The sequence below is a fragment of the Lepus europaeus genome, chromosome 1, assembly GCF_033115175.1.
Source record: "Lepus europaeus isolate LE1 chromosome 1, mLepTim1.pri, whole genome shotgun sequence".
Taxonomy (NCBI): domain Eukaryota; kingdom Metazoa; phylum Chordata; class Mammalia; order Lagomorpha; family Leporidae; genus Lepus; species Lepus europaeus.
This window is the reverse complement of record NC_084827.1, coordinates 122,512,276-122,534,934: the sequence shown is the minus strand read 5'-3', so window position 1 is coordinate 122,534,934 and position 22,659 is coordinate 122,512,276. Positions and strand designations below refer to the sequence as shown.

General features: G+C 42.4%; 1 protein-coding gene across 3 annotated transcripts in view; it reads left to right on the top strand.

Annotated features, from left to right (window-relative positions):
• ZNF385B (zinc finger protein 385B) overlaps nt 1-22,659 on the top strand; it is a 288,440-nt gene that overhangs the window by 141,462 nt on the left and 124,319 nt on the right. For 2 of the 3 annotated variants that reach the window (XM_062200783.1, XM_062200803.1), the window contains exon 1: nt 15,781-15,915. The exons of the other annotated variant lie outside the window; for it this stretch is intronic. In XM_062200783.1, the coding sequence (XP_062056767.1) occupies nt 15,852-15,915 (64 nt within the window). In that variant the 5' untranslated portion in view covers nt 15,781-15,851. Of the gene's footprint in view, nt 1-15,780; nt 15,916-22,659 lie in introns of those variants that run through there. 3 annotated transcript variants of the gene reach the window in all.

Below are 22,659 nucleotides of genomic sequence, written 5' to 3'. Positions count from 1 at the left end.
TTCAAGTCTCCACTCCACTCCTGATTCTTGCTCCTTGCTGATGTGTACCCTGAGACAGCTGGTGATGGCTCAAGTAATGGAGATCCAGCCACCCAAGTGGGAAAACTGGATTGAGTTCTTGACTCCAGGCTTCAGCTTGACCCAGCCCCAGATAATGTGGGTATTTGAGGAGTGAACCAGAAGATAGAATATCTCTGCCTTTCAAAATAAAAAAGTTTTGAAGTCACACTAAGTCCTTAAATAAATAAAATAGAGAAAGAACTCATGAAGAAATCATACTCAATTTTCAATGAAAATTTTGTAGCAATTCCAATTTTTAATATATCCCATGGATACTACACCAGTACTAGGTAGAGAACATTAACTAAGAACAGGCACACCTCAGGTTAGAAAAAAAGATACTTCTTTATTTTTGTGACAGTAACTATTTTTGGCATAACTAATCACTTATTTTTCACAGAGAAATTTTGAGAGGGAGACAGATATGTTAATCCTTTCCTCCCTTTTGCTTTCCTTTTTTTTTCCTCTTGATATTCTTCCCATGTGCCTGGTACCTGGCTTCCTGCAGTATAAGGGGTTCAGCTACCACACGGAGCCTCCCCAGTGGCCTTTGAAAACTCCTCCACTTTGCACAGAAACGAGCAATGCTTGGAGGCCAAAGAGAATCCTAAATAAACAGCCATTCTACTTGTTTCTCAATCTGGCTTTAACATTTGGTGAGGGGCAAAACAAACCTATTTGAACAAAGGGCCGTTCCTCACTAAAGCTCAAATAGTGTTACGTTTAGTTGTGACCAGGTTATTTATAAGTATTGTTAAGAGATCTAACTCTGGCACGCTATTTTCCATAAAATAACTCTGGTACAGAATTTTCTACAAAATGGTCTTGTTAATATCTTTCGTTTCTGATTGGAACTCTCTTTCTCTTCTAAATATATGCTATACTATCACAGGATATTCCTTTAGGATGAGTCGTTTCATTATGTCACGTTTCAGAGTAAAATTTCTCAGCAAAAACAAGTTTGGTTTTAGATGTGGCCATGGGGCATCCTGTTGGCAGTACCCAGTAGGTTTCTGCCTAGGCAGAGCTGAGACCTGGAGCCCGGCCTGGGCTGCAGGAGCCACCACTCATAGAGAGGCAGTGGTCTGGGAGGCAGGGAGATCATCTGAGAGAGAGAGAGAGAGAGAGAGAGAGAGAGAGAGAGAGAGAGAGAGAAGGCTGCCAGCAAACCAGTGTGGGAAGCCAAGCAACATCAACCTACTCAGAACCAGAAGAGCACAGGCAGGTCTCAGAAAACTTGATCAGGGTGACTGGAGGAGACAGGGCCTGGAGGCAGGAATATTCCAGAAGGCAGCACTAAAGAGAAGCTCACGAAGGGAGGAGTGAGAGAGTAAATGAAACCATGAATCCATCCTGCAGAGGAAAGCCCTGCCTGCATCCTTCCTGTGTTGTGAACGTAAGAGAAGACAGAGTTGAGGTTCCCCAGTGTGCTGTGTGAGGATGTAATTTCTGCTGAATGTGAGGATGGCTGTGCATCAGCTTCCTTGGTATCGCTCCCAGCTAGCTTTGTGGCTTTGAATGCCCTTTTCCTCTAAGTAGCTGTGATTCATTTGGTAAGGTGTTTCAGTATTCATTGCTTTAGTGGCTACCCAGCAGATTTTACCATTGTTTAATCAGAATGGTCCTTTACCCTACTTTGCTTCATACTCAGTAGGAAACAAATATGTTGCTCAGAGCCAAACAGAAACTTTGAGTCCTATACAATTTTGAGAAAGACCAACCGCAAAGCTTACATTATTATACTGAACAGATGCATTGTTCTAAACAAGGACAATGCTGTCTGATTAGTATCAGTTCTGATTTGTATTTTATCCACAGAAAGGTGTGGTCGTTTTCCTCCTGAATACCTTGTGGTTTAGCTGCCCCACTGTAAAATGCAGCTTATTTGTAGAATTCAAACCCCTTACTCCAGATATGGGTCGTACTTCTATTAAAGTTACCCCAAGTTTTGTTCATTTTCATTTGCCCATTCCTCCTGGGTAACTTTGTTACTGATCTTAAGGAGCATTATAGTAAAAGAAGAATTTTTTCCCAAAGAAACCTTTTATTTAAGGAATAAAAACTTAATGCATTTCATAAATACAACTTTAGGAACATAGTGATTCTTCCCACCGTACCCACCCTCCCACCCCTCTTCCTCCTCCCTCTCCTATTCCTAGTCTTATTTTTTACTAAGATCTATTTTCTATTAGCTTTACACACAGAAGATTAACTTTATGCTAAGAGTTCAACAAATTGTATGGAAAAAAAAAACCTGTTCCTTAACAGTCAAGGAAAGGGTTGTTCGTAGTCATTGTATCTTGAAGTTGATTTCATTTCGTTCTTTTTTTTTCCAAGAAACTTAATTAGCCTTAAAGAAGAACCCAAGAATGATACATCTTTTGCGAGCACTTAGACATTACTATAATTTATGAGATATAAGAATATCCTCCACTTAATACACTAAAACAAAGTAAATCTTTGAGAACAAGTATTACCGTTAACTCTCCTAATACAGCTGTTTGAGGACAGAGGTCCTGCATGGGAAGTTAGTGCACAGTGACTCCTGTTGTTAATTTAACAATTAACGCTCTTATGTATGATGTCAGTGATCACATGAGACTCTTGACATGAGCTGCCTTGGCTATGGAAACCTTTTGAATCCACAGACTCCTTCAGTATTTAGACAAAGCCATAACAAAGTAAATCTCTTATCCCTTCAGGGAAAAGTACATCCTTCTTTGATGACCACTTTCCACTGGGGTCTCATGCACAGAGGTCCTTAAAAAAAGAATTTATAAAATCATTTCTGCTTTGTTCACAGGGATGTGGTTCTGTGTAAAGAGAAAACAAGATAAATCTATTAGACACTATGCCTTTTATCAAGTGAACATCAGAGCACATTATGAACCTTATTTTCTATGGCATTTTAGTGAGTTTATTTTTATTTTGTTTCTTTTATTCACAAACTGAATAAATGTAAAGAAATTAATGCATTTATCCGAAGTCTCATATTCACTAGCTCTGAGCAACATTGGCTTGCTGACACATGACTTCCCTTTTTTTTCTGCACTGGCTTAAAATATTGATGAAGCCTTGAAAGCCTTCTCATCATTTTTTTGTTGTTGTTTTTCCCTTACTTAGTATTGATTTCTGTTGTTTATAACTTAAGAAATTCACAGAGCAAGTTGTTAAAAAGTTTAAAAGTAACTTTTCAAATTTAGCTTTTAACTTAAATTTTAGATTTTTTGAAAGACTTAAATCTGCACCTGTTATAGCTAATAAGTAATACAAACTAATATTCATCAATATGGAGCAAAATGATAAACTTTACTTTTGACATGCTTGTTTTCAAGAACTGAACCTGTCCTTTAGTTTCTTTTACTTTTATTTATTTATTTTTTCCTGGCAGTTGCTGCCTTCACAAAGTATTATTAGCTTATCATTGTGTGTTTGGTCTGACAACATAAGAAATGGAAATTATACTACCCTTTTATCCAAGTCTGAGTGTGAATGTTTACATTTTCTTTGTGATATTAATGACTCATGTGAAGTTCTTGGTGATTGAGAAAGGACTGTAATTCAGATTTCTCTTGAGGATTAATTCCTGGTACAGATGGGCTATGAAATGCCCATGTAAAGTCTGAGGATGTAGGGGAGATATGAATTAGCTGTTCCTAAGTAACTTTTTTTCACCTTCTGAGGATCAACATTTATCACATTAACATCAAACACTTGAGAACATAATCTTGAAATATTGGCTGAATCTGAATTCTTGCTGTGGTATTTGAGACACTTGAAAACTAGTATAATCAGGCCGGCGCCGTGGCTTAACAGGCTAATCCTCCACCTTGCGGCGCCGGCACACCGGGTTCTAGTCCCGGGCGGGGCACCGATCCTGTCCCAGTTGCCCCTCTTCCAGGCCAGCTCTCTGCTGTGGCCAGGGAGTGCAGTGGAGGATGGCCCAAGTGCTTGGGCCCTGCACCCCATGGGAGACCAGGAGAAGCACCTGGCTCCTGCCATTGGAACAGCGCGGTGCGCCAGCCGCAGTGCACCTACCGCGGCGGCCATTGGAGGGTGAACCAACGGCAAAAAGGAAGACCTTTCTCTCTGTCTCCCTCTACTGTCCACTCTGCTTGTCAAAAAAATAAAAAAAAAAAAAAAAGAAAACTAGTATAATTGTGGAAATCCAGACACACTGTCATGTATTGAATGGGTCTGGTAACTTTTATGATAGTCAGATATTTAAGTAAGTGATTGTTCTTAATAAATTATAAATGAGGGGGTATTCATTCATGCTTGTTGTTTGTTTACCAGAGTGGGAGGGAGGAGGCCTGGCTTGCATGGTCTAGCACCTAGACCTTGGACCCTCAGGCTCAGGTACTGAAAGATAAACACCAAGAACCATGACTCCCTCACTTCCAAGTTCAGAAACTAAATTTCCCTCCAAGCTGACCCATTCTTCTGAGCTCAGTGCTGTGTGGTTGACCTTTCCATCTCCAGGCAGGGCATCCTGCTTTCATCCGCCACATACCAGCTACCTGTCCCAGTAGGTCTCGTGTCCTTTGGAGTCCACGTCTTTCATCTGTGTTCTTCCCTCACCACAGCCTGACCCTCAGTTCATGTCGAAATTGCCCTCGACGGGGGTGACTCTGATACCTCCTCCTGCAACTCCTCTGCCTACCCATGTCTTCCCCATGAGCCCCTCTCACACAGCCACGTAGCCCATCCCCTCCCACTGACGTGGCTGACATCTACGTCTCCCCGTGTCATGCCCTCATTGGACATCTGTCTTTGCTACTGCACTGCGTTCAGGGCCAGTCTAAACCCATTAGCCTGACCTATGAGACCTGGACTGGCCTGGTCCCAGTTGCCTCCAGGAACACTTCTCACCCCAGAGACAACTTTAGTCAGTGCTGGAATTCTTTCAGCCCAGGATCCTGTGCACCAGCTCCGCCTCAGGCCTTATGTTTCATTCCCTCTACTTGAGACATGCACTGATCAGCGTTTCCTGGTCTCTCACCTCTTCCTCCTTTGCCTGGGTAGACCTGATCCTCAGGTTTGCCATTTAGCCCTCACTTTTCCAGGAAAGCCTTATTATACACCCATGAAAGAGTGCTATTCCTTCAGTGTACTCAGTGTTACTTCTGTCTCCTCATTTATACTCTGGTTTTTAAATTCCTGTATATTCAAGAGGACCCTTCACAAGGCAGTGAGCTCCGTGAAGGCAGAAATTGAAGGTTTCTTGTCCATGGTTATATCCTTAACACCTAATAAAGACAGTGCGTGCCTTATGGTCAGTCATCATTAGATGTCACGTGGAGGTTTGCATAGGTGGACTTCTCGCCAGCTCACCAGGGAAGGCAGACTGAGGATAGCAGGTGCAGCAGGGGTGCCAGGGGTGCCAGGGGTGCAGGAAGATCATGAGGGAGGGAGGACCTGCCTTGGAGGGCTGAGCCGAGTATGCAAATTGACACACATTGATGTTGATTTCAAAGTGAAAAGTCAGCATGCTGCACAGTAAAGTGTGTTTTATTCTGCTACTTTGAAAAGTATGCATTCACAGAAACCTGAGAAGAGCAGGTGTCATTTTAGAATTCTTAGACACCTCAACATGCTGAGCCAGAACATAGGAAGCACAAGGAGTCACCTGTCCCACCCCCATCCTCCACTGCAAAAATGAGGCGCCACAGGCACCACTGCCGAGCTCCATCTTCAAGGTCCTGAAACAGCCCTCTGGAGGCCACTCCCAAGACCATCTCAGAGGGAGGCATGTGGAAAGCAGACCTGTGCAGGCCCTGGGAGTGCTTCCAGGACCATTAGGGTGTGTTTATGGAATCCTGTGCACCCGGAATGTGGTCTAAAAGGAGGTGCTGGGGACAGCACAGGCTTCATCTGGCTCAGTTCCCTTGGCCAGCAGACTGGGGAGGGGCATGGCCAGAGAGGATTTTGTCAAGGGTGATGCTGCAAGCAAGAGATGACCTGGATTTGTTCTCTAGATTGTACTCCCATTGTATATCTGTAAGGGTGCAGCATTAGCAAAAAACAGTCTAATACTGCATTTTTAAAAGCCTCATCCAAAGATACGCACCTGTCATAAAGGTGGTAGGTAAATCTTTCCTAAGGAGCCTCTTAATTATTTGTATTCCGTGACCATGTGACTCTGTGTTCTGTTGTGTTCTGGGAAGCAGTTTCAAGTACTATTTAAGAGCACAGTCTCAAGCTAAAATAGGGCTGAGTTGTGAGTTGCTTTAAATCGGGCATTTCCTAGCTGTGGAGCCCTGGGCAGAGTGCTTCATCTGCTGAATAGAGGTAATAAAATCTTCCTTCAGGGTTGTGGTGAAAGTACATGAGGTTAGAGTCTTTAAAAGACTTAGCTGAAGTAAATGCTCCATAGATCATATTGCTGTCATCATCATCATAATCACAGTCATTATTTTTACAGCTGTTATTCCTCATTGTCCATAACTACTGTGATGACTTTGGGCGAGTCACATAACCTCTCAGAACCTCAATTTCTTCATCTACAGAATAAGATATTTGGAGCAGAGATTCTGAGTTAAGAGCACAGATTCTCTTGAAGCTGTCCTTTTTATTTCTCTTTTTTTTAGGTGACATTGAACTTGAACTTGACCTCCTCAGGCTATGTTGTAACTTGTTAATGGAGGTCAGCTACTATGAATATGATATCACTATGTGTTCTGTTTTTTCAGCAAACCTGATATATGAATATCTCAATATTTCAAAAAACTGAAAAACTGTGGATTAAATTTGCGGTTTATGAGACAAGTACCTGCTTTGCAGAAGGATTCGTTGTGGAGTTTCTTTTATTCACAGACTCTTATAGTACATTAAAATCTAATTTCATTTACCAAAATATATTTAGTTTGCCTGCAACTTTTCAGAAATTTATGCAGAAATTTTTAATCTCTTGGAATCACAAAATCTTTGGAGAATTGATTAAACCCAGGGACAGTTTCTCTCTCCAAAAAGTGAACGTGGATATTTGCATGAAATTCCTGGAGAGGGAGTGGTCTGTGGATCTTAATTTAAGAATCCCTGGCATACAAACAACACAAAGACAAAACCTATGAAAGTGGAATAGGCTGAGGATATTGGCAGCATTTCTAAATATGACCTCTAAACACCTGTCCCTCTTCAGGATCAGAGAAATAAAGAGGGAATTAACATTTATTGAGCGTGTGCTCTGTGCCAGATACTGTGCTAAGCATTTCAAATGTGTTCTATTGTTTTTCTTCTTCTCCGCCTAAAAAAGACGCATATTCTGTTTCTGATGAGAAAACTCAGGCTCAGAAAGTAAATAATTCCCCAAAATCTCACCATGAATAAATTGTAGAAGCAAAATTTTACCTGGGATCCCTCTACTGCTACAGAAGACCCTCCATTCCTTCTCACTTCTTCTCAAACTCCCAATTATTTCTACAAAAAGAGATCACAGAAATGCAGAGAGAGATGTCTCTTCCTTAGCCAGCTTTTTGCAGGACCTCCTAAGCTAACTTGGCATTAGCAGTCAGCTCTTTCTCTCTCTCATGTTCTGTGCCTTCTCACGCGAGCTGCACCGGTGTGCAGGGCTGATGTGTTGCTGCTGGGATAGGACAGGTTGGTTGGAAACTGGATGTGATTCAAGAGTTCTGATCCCCTACGTGACCTAGTAAAGGTTTCCAGCTGACATCTGTGTAAAAGAGTTGTCAGCCGAGGAGCAAAGAAGTGGCCTGTCAGACTCAGAGTGCCCCACTTGCCAAGACTTACATGAGAAAAGTGAAGACAGGCCCCATTTGGAAAAGAAGTCCTGCTTTCCAAAAGATTTATTACATAGGGGTCATGTTACACAACACAGACTATGCTCTGTAGACTCAACTCCTCCTTGACGTACACGTATTTCAAAAGTTAGCTTAATTAATCTCTTTAAAGGGGACAAAATAAAGGGAGGGCCTTGTATGAATGGTAGAACAACGTCTGTCTTATTGGAATTCTGTCTTGATGCTTTAAGCTAACATTGACCTTCATAAATAGCCTGACGCATGACTGTGCAGAAAGCTCCATGATTTGCACACTTAAAGACTTTGTTAAGATGAGGTCTGTACCCCCAGGTTCTAAACACATGAAAATAGAACACTCTTGGCAAGTTGGGAATATGCTCACAATCCCATTTTTGGTTTCAAGTCATTTTAAGATCTGCTATCTTATCACCTCAGCCTCACTTCACAGTGTGTCCTAGGAAATCATGCTGTTTTCACAGTGCGTGAGATTTTGTATTTGATTTAGATCTCCCACATGATACGGAACTGCTTCATAAAGTCACTTGCTGCGAAGTGTTCCAAACCTTTTTTTGGCAGTCATGAGGAAAGCACCACTTGAGAATGGGGGTGAAACAGGCATCTTTAGGAGTGAGTGACATCTGACATGTGTTTTGTTCTTTCCTGCTGTGGATGGTTCGAGACATATTCTACTCGTGTATGGATGGCCTCTGATCAGTAAGGGCAGCTTGCATAGTGGTTGAATTGTGGCCCATGGAGCCAAAGTGTGTGAGGTTGGACTCCACCTCTACCACTTGCCTGCTTGGTGACCCTCAGCAAGATAGTTAATCTTTGTGCATCCTGTCTTTTCACCTAGAGAATGCAGGGGACAGCAAGCTCTTCCTTTATTGTGTTAATGTGAGGTTGCATGAATTAATATACTTAAATGCTTGAAACAGCATTGGCACATAATAAACATTATGTACATGTTAGCCATTGTTATAGAAATGTATAAAGATACATATTGACAACCAGCCCTTCCTCTCTCCCATATTCTATGCTGCAATAAGCTGAAGATAGGGTTTATTATCGCTTCTCTGTCTTTTGGCTAAGATCAAGTATAGGATAGGATTTATATAGAATTTATTCTTCTCTTGAGAAAGTTCCGACGAGGACTGCTGCCATTTCTTGCATCCTTGTATCAAATCCTGCATCTCCATCGGTGGGTCCCCTGGCATCAGCCGTGAGGGGCTGAAGATGTTCATGTTGCTATAAATAGAAATGAGCACTAAGTATTTAGTACATTAAATATATACTGTGTCTCGCACATACCCAGCATTTTTTTCACCAAATCTGTCATCCCTAATGTGATAATGAGATACCACTTTACCCTAAATGTTGCTGACTTCATAGCAATGTTTCATATAATCAGTGAATACTAATAAAGTATCAACAACAATAATACTATGTGAGAAGGCCTTAAAACCATTTGATGCTAGAAAAAAATCTCTTCACACTTGAAAAGACTGGGGAAGTGTGGCCATTCATTTTATTGGATGTATGTTTTTAGAGCCTACCATAGCCCTGCCATTGTTCTAGAAGCAGGCAGTAGAGCACTTGGATTTAGTCATTGCCTTCATGGAGATTATATTCTAGTGAGAGGAAGCAATGAGCAGATAAACAAAAACAGGATAATTTCAGAGCTAAGAGCTGGGAAGCATGTAGAGTAATGTAGTGGAGGGAAAGTCCCCTCAGGAGGTGATAACTGAATTGAGAAAATAAGGTTCCATGCTGAAGTAGAAAGAGAAAGCCTTGAGATAATGAATTTGACAAATTTGGTGAAGAGAGAGGAAGCTTAGATCTTGGGAGATGGGAGATGGTATTTGGTAGGGTTTTAGAAGTAAACAAAGGGGCCGGTGCCGTGGCTCAACAGGCTAATCCTCTGCCTAGCAGCGCCAGCACACCGGGTTCTGTCCCGGTTGCCCCTCTTCCAGGCCAGCTCTCTGCTATGGCCCGGGAGTGCAGTGGAGGATGGCCCAAGTGCTTGGGCCCTGCACCCCATGGGAGACCAGGAGAAGCACCTGGCTCCTGGCTTCGGATCAGCGTGGTACACCGTCCGCGGCGGCCATTGGAAGGTGAACGAACGGCAAAAGAAGACCTTTCTCTCTGTCTCTCTCTCTCTCTCTCTCACTGTCCACTCTGCCTGTCAAAAATAAAAATAAAAAAAAGAAGTAAACAAAGACTTAAATATTTGTAACTGTAGGCCATGGAAAGATATTTGATTCTATTTCAAATGTGTTGGGAAGCTATTATGCATGTCATGATTTGATGAGGTTTGCCTTATTGTAAAAACTTATTTATTTGAAAGAATGACACACACAGAAAGGGAGGGAGGGAGGGAGATAATGTTCCATCCACTGGTGCACTTCCCAGATGACCACAATGGCTGGGGTGGGGCCAGGCCAAAGCAAGGAGCTTCATTCAGGTCTCCCACGTGGGTGACAGGGGCCCAAGCACTTGAGCCATCTTCAGCTGCTTTTCCCAGGCCATTAGCAGGAGCTGAATCAGAAATGGAGCAGCCCGGACTGGAACCAGCACCAATATGGAATGCCAATATTGCAGGGGGCAGCTTTACCTGCTACGTCAGAGTGCCACCCCAGATTTGAATTTTTAAGTAGTATGCTTAGCTGCTACGTGAAGAACCAAGTGCAGCAGAGCATAAGTGATTCCAGAAAAATCTGTTAAAAGCTGTTAGGGCCGGCGCCATGGCATGGTGGGTAAAACCACAGCCTGTAATGGAAACTTCCATTTGCAATTTACAAACAACAATTTTAAATTAATTGAATGAACCATATCACGTTCATCTTGGCAATGAAAAGTAACCACATGAAAACACAAGAAAATTACCTTTAGGTTATAGCTTTCTGAGTATTTATTTAAAAAATGAATAGAATGGGCAGGGCTGGCATTGTGGTGAAGCCGATAAAGCCACTGCCAGTGACACTGGTATCCCATATGGGTGCCAGTCTGAGTCCTGGCTGCTCTACTTCCAATCCAGCTCCTTGCTAGGAAAAGCAGCAGAAAATGGCCCAAGTCCTTGGGCCCCTGCACCGACATGGGAGACTTGGATGAAGCTCCTGGCACCTTGCTTCAGCCTACTCAGCCTTGGCTGTTGTGGCTACTTGCGGAGTGAACCAGTGCTTGGAAGCTTGATATCTCTGTGTTTCTGTCTGTTTCTCTCCTTCTCTCTGTAACTCTGAGTTTCAACTTATTAAAACCTTTAAAAATAAATAAAATAAAAACAAAATAAAATGGGTCAGTGTTGTGGCACAGCAGGTTAAGCCAACACTTGCCACGCTGGCATCGCAAACCAGAGCACCCCATGAAGTCCCACCTACTGCATTTCCACTCCAGCTTCCTCCTCATGTGCTTGGGAAGGCAGTAGATGATGACACAGTGCTTGGGCCCCTGCTACCCTTGTGGACAACCCAGATGTCCTTCCTCACTCCTGGCTTCCACCTGACTCATACCTAGCTGTTATGTCCATTTGGGAAGTAAACTAGTAGAGGGAGCAGCTCTGTCTCTGTCTCCCCTCCCTCTTCTCTCTCTTTTTTCTCTGCCCATCAAATAAATAAATCTTTAAAAATACATAGTCATGCTTTTTTGTTTTGCAAGGAAGACAGGTATCTTCATAAGCACTCAAAAATTGATGCCTCCTTTTCAACATCTCATACAATAATGTTACCATTGAGGTGTTACTGTTAGTATAGTGCTCTATCTAATGCAGCCATTCTCTTGGGTTAAAGGAGCTATTGAGAACTATATTCTAGGAATCCGGTGACTGTATATGACTTTGTTTCTATGGAAAATGTTTCTGAGTTTTAGAATATTGGCTTTTAAAACCAAGTTTATGAACACATCCCATTTATAAGGGGCCCTCTTAAACTTGTTTCTGTAATTCTCACAATCTGTATACTCTTTGAAGATTATAGTAATTATTGATTAGAAACAAAGCCTTTAATTAAGTAGTATGCAGCAGCACAGTTCTTATAATAAAAACATAGATGTGGTTCCCAATACTGCATTCATTCATTCTCCATTCTCTGGGCAGGGCACTAGGCACACAGCAGTAAATCAGGTCGAGTCTCTGGCCCAGAGAACTTAAGGCTAGGGAAGGAGATGCATGTACAACAATGTATAATGGAATGTTTTGAGTACTATAATAGAGAAGTCATGAAATGCATTACAGGTTCAGAGGAAAACAAGTACTTTCTTAGGGAAGAGAGAAGCCTTTCTGGAAGAAATGGCATTGAAAATGCCACTTGAAGTTTGGATTTGAAAGGGGACAGAAAAGAAAGAGCACACCTAGGAGGCGTGACAGCAGGAACAAAGTGAAAGAACTAAGGAAATGTGTATGTACAGGAACCGATGACAGTGCTTCATGCAGTGAACATTTCAGGAGCAACTGCCAGGTGTCAGGCACTGCCTTAGGGGCCAGAGACAGAACGAAAAAGAAGATGTGAGCCTTGTCTTTGAAATAAAATTCTGTTTAACAAATCTTGTAGAGAGTATATGAGAAAACAGTTTTCTGTTAAATTTGAGGACGAGGGTAGATGCTAAATGGAAGCATTGGAATTGAAGTCTATGGTTCTGGCTTTGCTAATACTGATAATAGTGCTTATCGTTTCCTAAATATTTCGGTGTTCTAAAACAGGGTGGTAAGAATCTGCAGGCATTTTTTTCCCTGCAGGGCTCCTCATGAGGTATGATTGCTGTTTCATTCCTACTTGTCAAGAGAGAAAGTTGGGGCTTACCAAGTCAATTAATTCATGTAATGTTACCCAGCTGGTAAGTATCAGAGTAGAGATTTGAACAGGTGTATTGGATTTCACAGTCTACCATTCACTAATGGGAGCCATGGGCAGTATTTGAATAGGAAAATGATTAATTCAAGCTGTTCTTAAGCAGTCATCTGTCTACAAGGGGAATACAGTGATGAAAGGATTATGCCAGTGAACAGCTAATGAGGACTTAAATGAAAGTAATGGCAATGGGTATGAAAAGGGGAAGGAGTTGACAGATGTAATCTGGACAACCAGCTTGATTCAGGGGCAAGGAAGAGAGGGTCAGACACAGCTTCAAGTATTAGGGTGTGTGTAATCGGAATCCTCCTGGTGCCAGACCGTGAAATAAAGACCAGGGGAATTTAAGAGAGCTAGGTGGAGTGGGGTCAGGGGAATCTGGATTGACTGTCATTTAATTTTGTAAAAGTTCAAGTTCAAGTACCAGTGGGATATAGGTGGGTGAGGTCCAACAGGTGGTTGGGAATAAAAAAACTGAACTTGAGCAGGGTTGGGGGAGGGCAGGCATTGTGGCATGAATGGTTAAGCCCCTGCCTGAAGCCCACATGCCATGTCAGTGCTTGAGATCCAGTCTCACTGCTGCTTCTGATCCAGGCTCCTGCTGATGTGCACCATGGGAGGCATCAGATACTGGCCCAAGAACCTGGGTCCCAGCCATCTGCCTGAGACCCAGATGGAGTCCCTGACTCCTGGCTTTGGCCTGGGCCAGTCCAGCCTGTTGTGGCATTTGGGTAGTGAAACAGCAAATTGAAAATTCTCTCTTTCTCTTTTTCTCTCTCTTTCTGATTTTCAAATAAATAAACAAATTTCAAAAAGTTTAACCTGGAAAGAGGCTATTTAGACATTGGCTTATAGTCTGCTAGTGGTGAGGAGGTCAAGGAGGACAATAAAACACCTTTAAAATCATTGTTGACTTAGGCTGGGGGAATTAGAAAGCAGACCATGGGGTTTTGAAAGTGAGGGGATAGTGAAAAATGGAAAAGAAGTGCCAGCTACATAAGGAACTAAAAGTTAGAAGAAAAAAAAGTTGGTAGACGTAGAGTCTGATAGGAATGAAACTGGTTGGTTTGTTTGAAGAAAGACTGTGATTGACAGAGTGAGGTCCTGGAATGGGTGCTGCAGTGTTAGCTGAAGGTGACAGCATGGCTGCGTGCGGGATGCCTGGTGCCTCCTGATCTAGCCGAACACTGGCCATCCGTTAGATGAGTCACCGCTCTGCTGAGCCTCTCTCTCCCCGGAGTTCTCTCTGTAAGTCTCCAGTGTCCCGTCCTCTGTTCGCCCACTGCTCTCAGTGCATCCATGCACCACGGACAGTGGTTCATAAAGAGCAACACACTTTACATCACACAGGTTTCTGGGCCCCAACCCCAGCGCTGGGGATTCTGCAGGTCTATGGGGGGGCCTGGGAATCTGTTTTCTAACAAGTTCTCAGGGGATGCTGATGCTGCTGGTCTGGGGACAACACTTGGAGGAGTGGGGAACAGCCAGACTACAGGCCCGACAAAGCCTTTGAAATAAGTTGGTCTGGCTCTAGCAAGGCAACCTCAAGTGGGACTTGAAATTCAGTAAATTTATAGCAGGCTACTTTGTAAGCTGATAAGTTTGTATGCCTGTGAATGATAGTATAAATATTCAAATGGCCCTTGGCAGAAAAAGGTTCCCCACCCCTGAAAGAATATATGAAAAGTCAGAGAGCTTAGAAGTTTGAGGATGTACTCATGGGCCAACCCTGGAAATGTTCTAGAAAAGTCCTTCAAGAATCAGGTGTGATTGAAGGGCAGGCAAAAAAGGATGGAATAATTTGCCTAGCTCCATAAAATAAAAATACTTTAAAGGAGGCATCATTGTAATGAGCAGGAGTTTCTTAAGAGAGGTCTATTATAGATGAGTTTTTTTAATGTAAAAATTACAGCCATGACTAGAATTTAATTATAATCATGAAGAACTAAATATTATGTAAGATGGACACAACTGTTATTTGGGAGGAAATAAGTATAGAGCTAGCCATCCCATGTTCCATTTAGAATGCTATTTTGTTATTCATGACTGAGATAGTAGGGGCTAATACACCATTTGAAACAGGTGGTTTTAAAATTACCATTTTGATTGCTGCATCTAATTATTCACTTAGATTTACCTGTCCCTCAACATTTCTGTGCAAATCTGACATAAGCATATATAGCAAACCTCAGAATTTAGATAGGAGTAAGTGGTTTTGCTGTGTTGGATAAAGGTACTAAGTTACACAGTCAAGGGTGCAAAATCCTTCCTGACATTAGCAAGCATGAGTCATTTCAGATTTCTTTCTTTGACTCCAATGCCCACTGAGCTAACTCCTTAATAGCAATGGCAGTCAGTGTAGCGTAAGGAAAACATTCATAGTCATGCATGGATATATCGGAATCCTTAATCTGAGAACATAGCCAGATGCCACTAGACAGAGAGTGAAATTAGTTAGAAATGTGAGTAAATAATGTATCCTTTTCATTCCAAACCTACAAAACTGCTAATCTCCCCATTATAACTCCCCTGTATATTTGAAATTCGATATTTGAATTGAGATGCATAAGCATGCATATTAATGTTATCAACATCAAATTGTCATCTGTTAGCATTTTTGAATTATATATTCTGAATTTTTAAAACTTAAAAGTTCATAGGAAAGGAAACAAAATTCTTCAAGCCTGATAATATGCAAATAAACTTCCATACCAACAGAATAGGAAGTTTGAGAAAAGATTCCTGTTCAGAGTAAGAGGCATTTTTAAAATCGAAGTCAAAATGCCCATCCAGGGGGAAAAAAATACCCTTAAAATCTTAGTGATACTGAAAATTCCAGATTGTTGTGATAAATAGCTATGTTGAGAGAATCAAGTTGTTTTATAGGGAGGAAGGAATGGTTTCAGATTTCTTGATTTTATTTTTAGCCTGGCAGAGGGGTAGGAGAGACTGAGAAAAATTACATGAAAGAAAGTAACTTGTCAGTCTCTTAGGATATATTTGGCTCGATGTCGTCAGAAGGTAGTCTGCTCTCTCCCTGGAATCAAGTTGCAAACACTACCCTCAATAGTAATTAGAGCTAAGCAGCATTTACAGGACGCATGATTTGTTCAGACGCTCGGCCTACTGGCTGTTTCCTAGCAGCGCGCTTCACAGGAGCGCCAGTTGAAATGATAGAATTATTTATCTCTGAATGCAATGCCTCGTACAGTGCTTGAATGCAGAAGTGAACGTGGACTGTAATCTTAACAACGAAGGTAAGTGTTGCTGACGGATCAGCATTTACACCTCAAGGAACTTTTTCACAAAGTATGTGACAGAAATAGGAAACGGCTCAAATCCATTTTGGAAAAAAGAGAAAAGTATCAGCGTTAGAACAAATAGAATTTGCTGCTTTCATGACTCCCCTGTCCAATACTATCTTATATTTCCTAATCGGCGTGTATTTAACTTGTGCTATTGAGTCACTTTGCTAAACATGAGATGCAACTGACTTCCCACCTTTCCTTTATCTTATGAGCTACTGGTTTTTTTTTATTCCAAAGCTTGTCTCAGAATGACTGCTAGATAAAAATGAAATTTGTTTTTAATCACAGTTTGTTAGAACCCTTTCTCCTTGTCCCCTCTCTCCTCTTTATAAAGTTCATTTAAGCTTATGATTGTACCTGTCCAAGAATCCACATGAAGATTGACAGAATCGTGGCTGGTGGTGGCTGTAATAAACTTGAGTGACGTGAGTGATTTGCACTCTCGTCACATGATTTTTTTATGACAGGCTTATTTCAGATTTTAATGTTCCATCTAGTTCAAGTACAAACTTAATGGTTTCATGTTTATTTAAGCCCTTGGGCATCGAGATCTCTCTGGAAACCAGGTAAGTTTAGCTCCTCACCAGGGAGTATTGTCTCAGGATAGTTGTATTTTATATGTACACAATAGGTACTTGTAAAGTCTCATTTATATCTTAGTGATATTACTTTGATTTGCCCTTGAACAAATCCTTTCTCTTTCAGTTTAGCCCTTTGTCAAACATATATAAATATTAGTATTAGAAAGAACTTGGGACCTCTTGGCACTAGAAAGATGTTTTTATCTTGGAATCCCCAACAGTTCAGGTGGTTTAGGAAAATATTGCAAGAGCATCACTGTCATGCTGTCTTATTGGTAGATTAGAGATGCAAACACTGAGGATTCACTGGTCTTCCTCACCACCACCCCCCCCCCCCAAAAAAAAAAGCAAACGTGAGTAGGCTGTAGGCAAAGTGCATTAATTTTTCCAGGGTCCTTGAGAGTCTGATATGTATCATCTTGGCAGACAGTGTTGCTCAATGTAATTATTCCAATAGGCTGATTTTGGAAGAATTTTTTTTCTGGTCCTAAACCCATCATTGGCTTCATTTTGTTTGTTTGCTTTGCTATGGAATTATTTAGACCTGAGCATCATGTTCTTCAGAAAAACATAGGGTGATAATAAGCCATGGAAGAGTTCAGAGTACTGTTTGTTGTATGTAAAATGCATGTAAGAAGGCTACCTAATATATCTGAAAGCACTTTGTGCTCTCCAGTGGAAAGGTATACTGCTTATATAACCCAGAACACAATGTTAAATATCTGTCAACATACACCATATGATTCTTTGGTGTCTTTAAGATCATAACTTTTGCTATCTGTCCTACATATAGCAGATACTGTGGTGGGAGCACTTAGGAAACAATCCCCAGTTGTTGCAACTGATGTGGCTGCTTGAGTCCTGAGCAGGGATCACGGCCTCATTTAATAGTTACCTTGTCACTGAGACAAACTTATCCTGATACTAGCATGATCTTGCTGCCAGTCTTTTGATTTCCACAAGCAAATTTTTAAAAACAAAAATTAATACAGTGAAACTTCAAAACAAGGCAAATGACAAATTTTATGAATACTTTCTGGTTCCCTGGCATTAGTATGCTGAGGGTCAGAGGCAGAGACAAAGAGACAAGAGACAGGTGCATACACCTACAGAGACAGAGACAAACAGATTCCGGAGATGAGAGCATGGAGACAGAAAAGATAAGTGAGAGAAAAGGAGACCTGGTGGGGAGAGGGTCAAAGAGAAGGGGTGAGAGGGACGCTGAGAAAGGGAGTGTCAGAGAAAAGAGACGCAAGTGGAAGTTTGGAATCGTATACAGACAGGGTGACATTGAGACTTTAGGTTTCTTTTACATTTCTTTTAACTGGAAACATATTTTGTCAAATTAAATATATTGAGAACCAAGTCTGCTTTAGGAATGTTTACTTTTCCAGTTTTTTTTTTTTTTTTTTTTTTTTTTTTGGACAGGCAGAGTGGATAGTGAGAGAGAGAGACAGAGAGAAAGGTCTTCCTTTTTGCCATTGGTTCACCCTCCAATGGCCGCTGCGGCCAGCGCATCTCGCTGATCCGAAGCCAGGAGCCAGGCGCTACTCCTGGTCTCCCATGTGGGTGCAGGGCCCAACCACTTGGGCCATCCTCCACTGCATTCCCGGGCCATAGCAGAGAGCTGGCCTGGAAGAGGGGCAACCAGGATAGAATCCGGCGCCCCGACCGGGACTAGAACCCGGTGTGCCGGCGCCGCAAGGCGGAGGATTAGCCTGTTAAGCCATGGCGCCGGCCTCTTTTTTTTTTTTTTTTTTTTGACAAGCAGAGTTAGTGAGAGAGACAGAGAGAAAGGTCCTCCTTCTGTTGGTTCACCCCCCAAATGGCTGCTATGGCCGGCACACTGCGCTGATCCGAAGCCAGGAGCCAGGTGCTTCCTCCTGGTCTCCCATGCAGGTGCAGGGCCCAAGCACTTGGGCCATCCTCCACTGCCTTCCCAGGCCACAGCAGAGAGCTGGACTGGAAGAGGAGCAACTGGGATAGAATCCAGCGCCCCAACCGGGACTAGAACCCAGGGTGCTGGCATCGCAGGTGGAGGATTAGCCAAGTGAGCCGTGGTGCAGGCCATAATTTTTAAAATCTTATAAAGTTTATAAACTCTAAGTAACTCCCTTCAATTAAGGTGGAGGATTAGCCAAGTGAGCCATGGTGCCGGCTTCCAGTGATATCTTTTAAAGCAAAGAAAGTGGCTCTAAGTCCCGAAGAGTCCAAGAGTGAAACACACGTTCTGAAAGAAAATATTTTGGTTTCTTTGTTGGCTTATAAAACAAATCACTGGAAAGGAAAATACTGAGTGCTATTATTTTAATTATCCACTTTTAATGAGACTGCATATTAAAAAAAATCATTATGGCTTTGACTTTTGATGATCATTGAGGGAGTAAGAGGAAATCATTTGGGAAACCAAAAGAAATTCCATGTAAGGAATATTATTCAGGCTTAAAAAAAAGAGGATCTTGCCATTTGCAACAACATAGAGGACATTATGTTAAGTGCAATTAGCCAGTCACAGAAAGAAAAATAGTGCACATCCTCTTGTAAGTGAAATCAAAATTTAAAAAGCAAATATATAGAAATGGAATAGAAAGGTAGTTACTGGGCAGAGAACAAGGAAATGTAAGTCAGAGGGTCCAGTTGCAGTTACGTAGGAAGAAGAAATCTAGAGATCTACAATACAACATGAGGATTCATAGTTAATAATACTGTATTGCATTCTAGAAATTTGCTGAAGAGAAATTTTAGACACCCTTACCACAAACACACACATACACACACATGCACGCCTGTGCACGAGCTATGCGAATGATGGATATGCTAAATTGATGAATTATAGAAATTGATTCACTGTGTATATCGAGGTATCATCTTGTACATCATAAATACATTGCTAAAAATAAATACTTCAGTGTACAAGAGAAACAGAGACAGAGACAGAGAGAGAGGGAGAGGGGGAGAGAAAGAGGGAGAGAGAGAGAGAGAGACAATGAATCTGAACCTGACAGTCAAATTGAAGAAATTCCATAGAAGAGCTGTACAAAGACAGAATAATAGTACACGAGCAAACACGCTGCGTGGGGACAGGGGCAGTCATTTATGATGAATCACTTCCAGTGCAGAAAGTCCTTGAGTATTCACTGGAGAGCCTTGTCTGATGCTGTTTGCATATCACTAGTGCCCCAGAAGCTGCCCGTATGACTGAAGCAGGTAGCATCAATTTCTGGGATGTCAGAACAGTGGCAGAGTTCCAGGAAGCCAGGCCAAGTCACTGGCCTAGCCCACTAAAGACCCACAAGCATCTCCCAAGTCGCAGGACATTCCACATTGGTCAGGAGAAAGGAAGGCGATACTGTGTTGTCTCCCCGTTGCCTAGTGCCCATGTTTGAAGGAGTTGGATGCTCTGCCTAACTCGGCTGTTCCTACTCATCCAGTTCTCTCTGCTCCACTTTGGTCAGTACAGATTTCTGCCATACAGCAAAAAGACCAGAGGGAAGAAATCATTTTACAAATGGGATGTTGGGAAATTCCAAAGAAGAAATAGTATAAATTCTAGTCCACTCTGCAAAACGAAGGCAGAATCGCCACTCCTCCCTCCCTCTCCAGGTTCTCCCTCGCCCTTTTCGCCATCTTAACCCTGGTGTCACCCCATTGTTCACGATGCCTGCACACTCCATCCCTGATGGGTTTCCACAGGGGTCGGATGGTGACCCTCATGCAGCTGAAACAGCAGTCATGGCTGTCAGGTGCAAGCCGTCTCTCCTGCTCCTGGGGAAAAGGCTTCCTTGCTGATGGAGGGCCAGGAGTGACCTACGGTAGTCACTGTAATTATAATGCTGCATTAGAATTGTTCCTGAATGCTCTAGTGTGCCTTATGATTATGGTGGCCATGAAAGGTGTACAAAAAGTGCTACAACAGTTTTTACTGTTTCTGTTTATTCCCAAATTGTGCTTTTAGGGAGCCTATTAAAAAAATGGGTAACTGCTTTTGAATAGCCTTGGAGTGTTCGGTTAATGTTTAAGCTAAGGAAACCTTTTTTCTCTGCCACGGTAGGAGTATAGAACACTAGTAGAGCAAATATTAACTGTTTCTTTAAATTGAACACGTTTGTGGGGTGGGGGATGGGGAATAACTTGTTACAGGATAATTCACAGAAGCCACTATTATTTTTTTTTTTCTCTCTCTCTCTCTTTGGCTTCTCAAGGAAGATAACCGAGACACTGAATGCAGGAACTGAAATTCTCTTAGATGCAGAGACAAAACATTTTGTGTCCTGTAGCTAGCATGTAGGGCAGCGGCTGGGTGCGCTGACCTGCGAGTTGCTGCTTCCAGTGTCCTTCAGCCTGCCTTTGGGTGAAGTAGAAAAGACCAGCCGAGAGCCAGAGGCCTAAAGGGCCCTGTTGTTTGGTTCTAGAGGAAGGTCAGTTGCCCTGGCTTGGGAAAATGTGTCTTTGCAGACAGCATTTATGTTGCAATTCTGATAGTACTTTCATGGAAAAACCACCAACACCAAGTGAGTGTGCCTCCCACCATGAGACTGTGTTTTATACTGATCCAAACAGTATGGTTAAAAGCATAGGTTTTTACTTTTTTGCTTTTTTTTTTTTTTTTTTTTTGAGATCTATCTATGTATTTGAAAAGTAACATGCCAGAGAGAGAAAATGAAATCATCTACCTGCAGGTTCACTCTCCTGATGCCCACAGCAGCCAGGGCTAGACCAAGCTGAAGCCAGGAGCTTGGAACTCATCTGGGTGTCCCAAATGGGTGGCAGGAGCACTCGCACTTGGGCAATCATCTGCTGCCTTTGCAGGTGCATGGGGGTCCCACCAGGCACTCCAGTAGGAGATGCAGGGCCCTAAGTGATAGCTTAACCCGCTGCCCCATAGTACCCATCCCCAAAGCATAGTTTTAATGCTCTTAGTTGTTCTCTTTTCTCCCCCATTCGGAATATTAAAAGAATTATTTAAAATGAAGTGTTAGAATCAATCTCCTGCTGCTGTTCTTTAAACTGGAAAGAAACACTGACTTTTGACCACACGAGCTTTTCTTTCTTCCTTCCTTCCTTCCTTCCTTCCTTCCTTCCTTCCTTCCTTTCTTTCTTTCTTTCTTTCTTTCTCTCTTTTTTTTTTTTTTTGACAGGCAGAGTGGACAGTGAGAGAGAGAGAGAGACAGAGAAAAAGGTCTTCCTTTTTCCGTTGATTCACCCCCAATGGCCGCTGTGGCCAGCGCACCATGCTGATCCAAAGGCAGGAGCCAGGTGCTTCTCCTGGTCTCCCATGCAGGTGCAGGGCCCAAGCACTTGGGCCATCCTCCACTGCCTTCCCAGGCCACAGCAGAGAGCTGGACTGGAAGAGGAGCAACCGGGACAGAATCCTGCACCCCAACCAGGACTAGAACCCCGGGGTGCCAGCGCTGCAGGCAGAGGATTAGCCTATTTGAGCTGCAGCGCTAGCACAACGAGCTTTTCTTTCACTGAATGTCTTTCTCCCATTACTCAAGTTGACAAAACATTAAGATTAAAATCTCATTAAATAAATGAATACTTCATTTTACAGTCAAATTTAGAAACAGCCAGCATTGTGGCATAGCAGGTAAACCTGACTGTGACACCAACATCCCATATGGGTACTGGTTCGTGTCCTGGCTGTTCCACTTCTGATCCACCTTCCTGCCAATGGCCTGGGAAAAGCAGTGAAAGGTGGCCCACACGTTTGGGCCCCTGCCACCCACATGGCAGACCCAGAAGAACCTCCTGGCTCCTGGCTCCTGGTTTCAGCCTGGCCCAGCCCTGGCCGTTGTAGTCATCTGGGGAGTGAGCCAGCAGATGGAAGATCTCTCCTTTTGTCTGTCTGTCTGTCTCTCTCTAACTTTGATTTTCAAAATGAATAAAGAAAAGAAAAAGAGAACAGACCAGATATTAATCTACTTAAATTTTTCAAGAAAGTAAGAAGTACAATTCATAGTTGTTGTATATCTGACTGCCCAGACCTACTTATTTGAAGCAGTGTCCCTGTCTTAGAAGTTTGGCTAGGCACAATGACGGTTTAGCTGTTCTCATCTCATTTCTCATGTAAAATGAAGGGTAGATTCCTAAGTCACATTCATCTCTACAG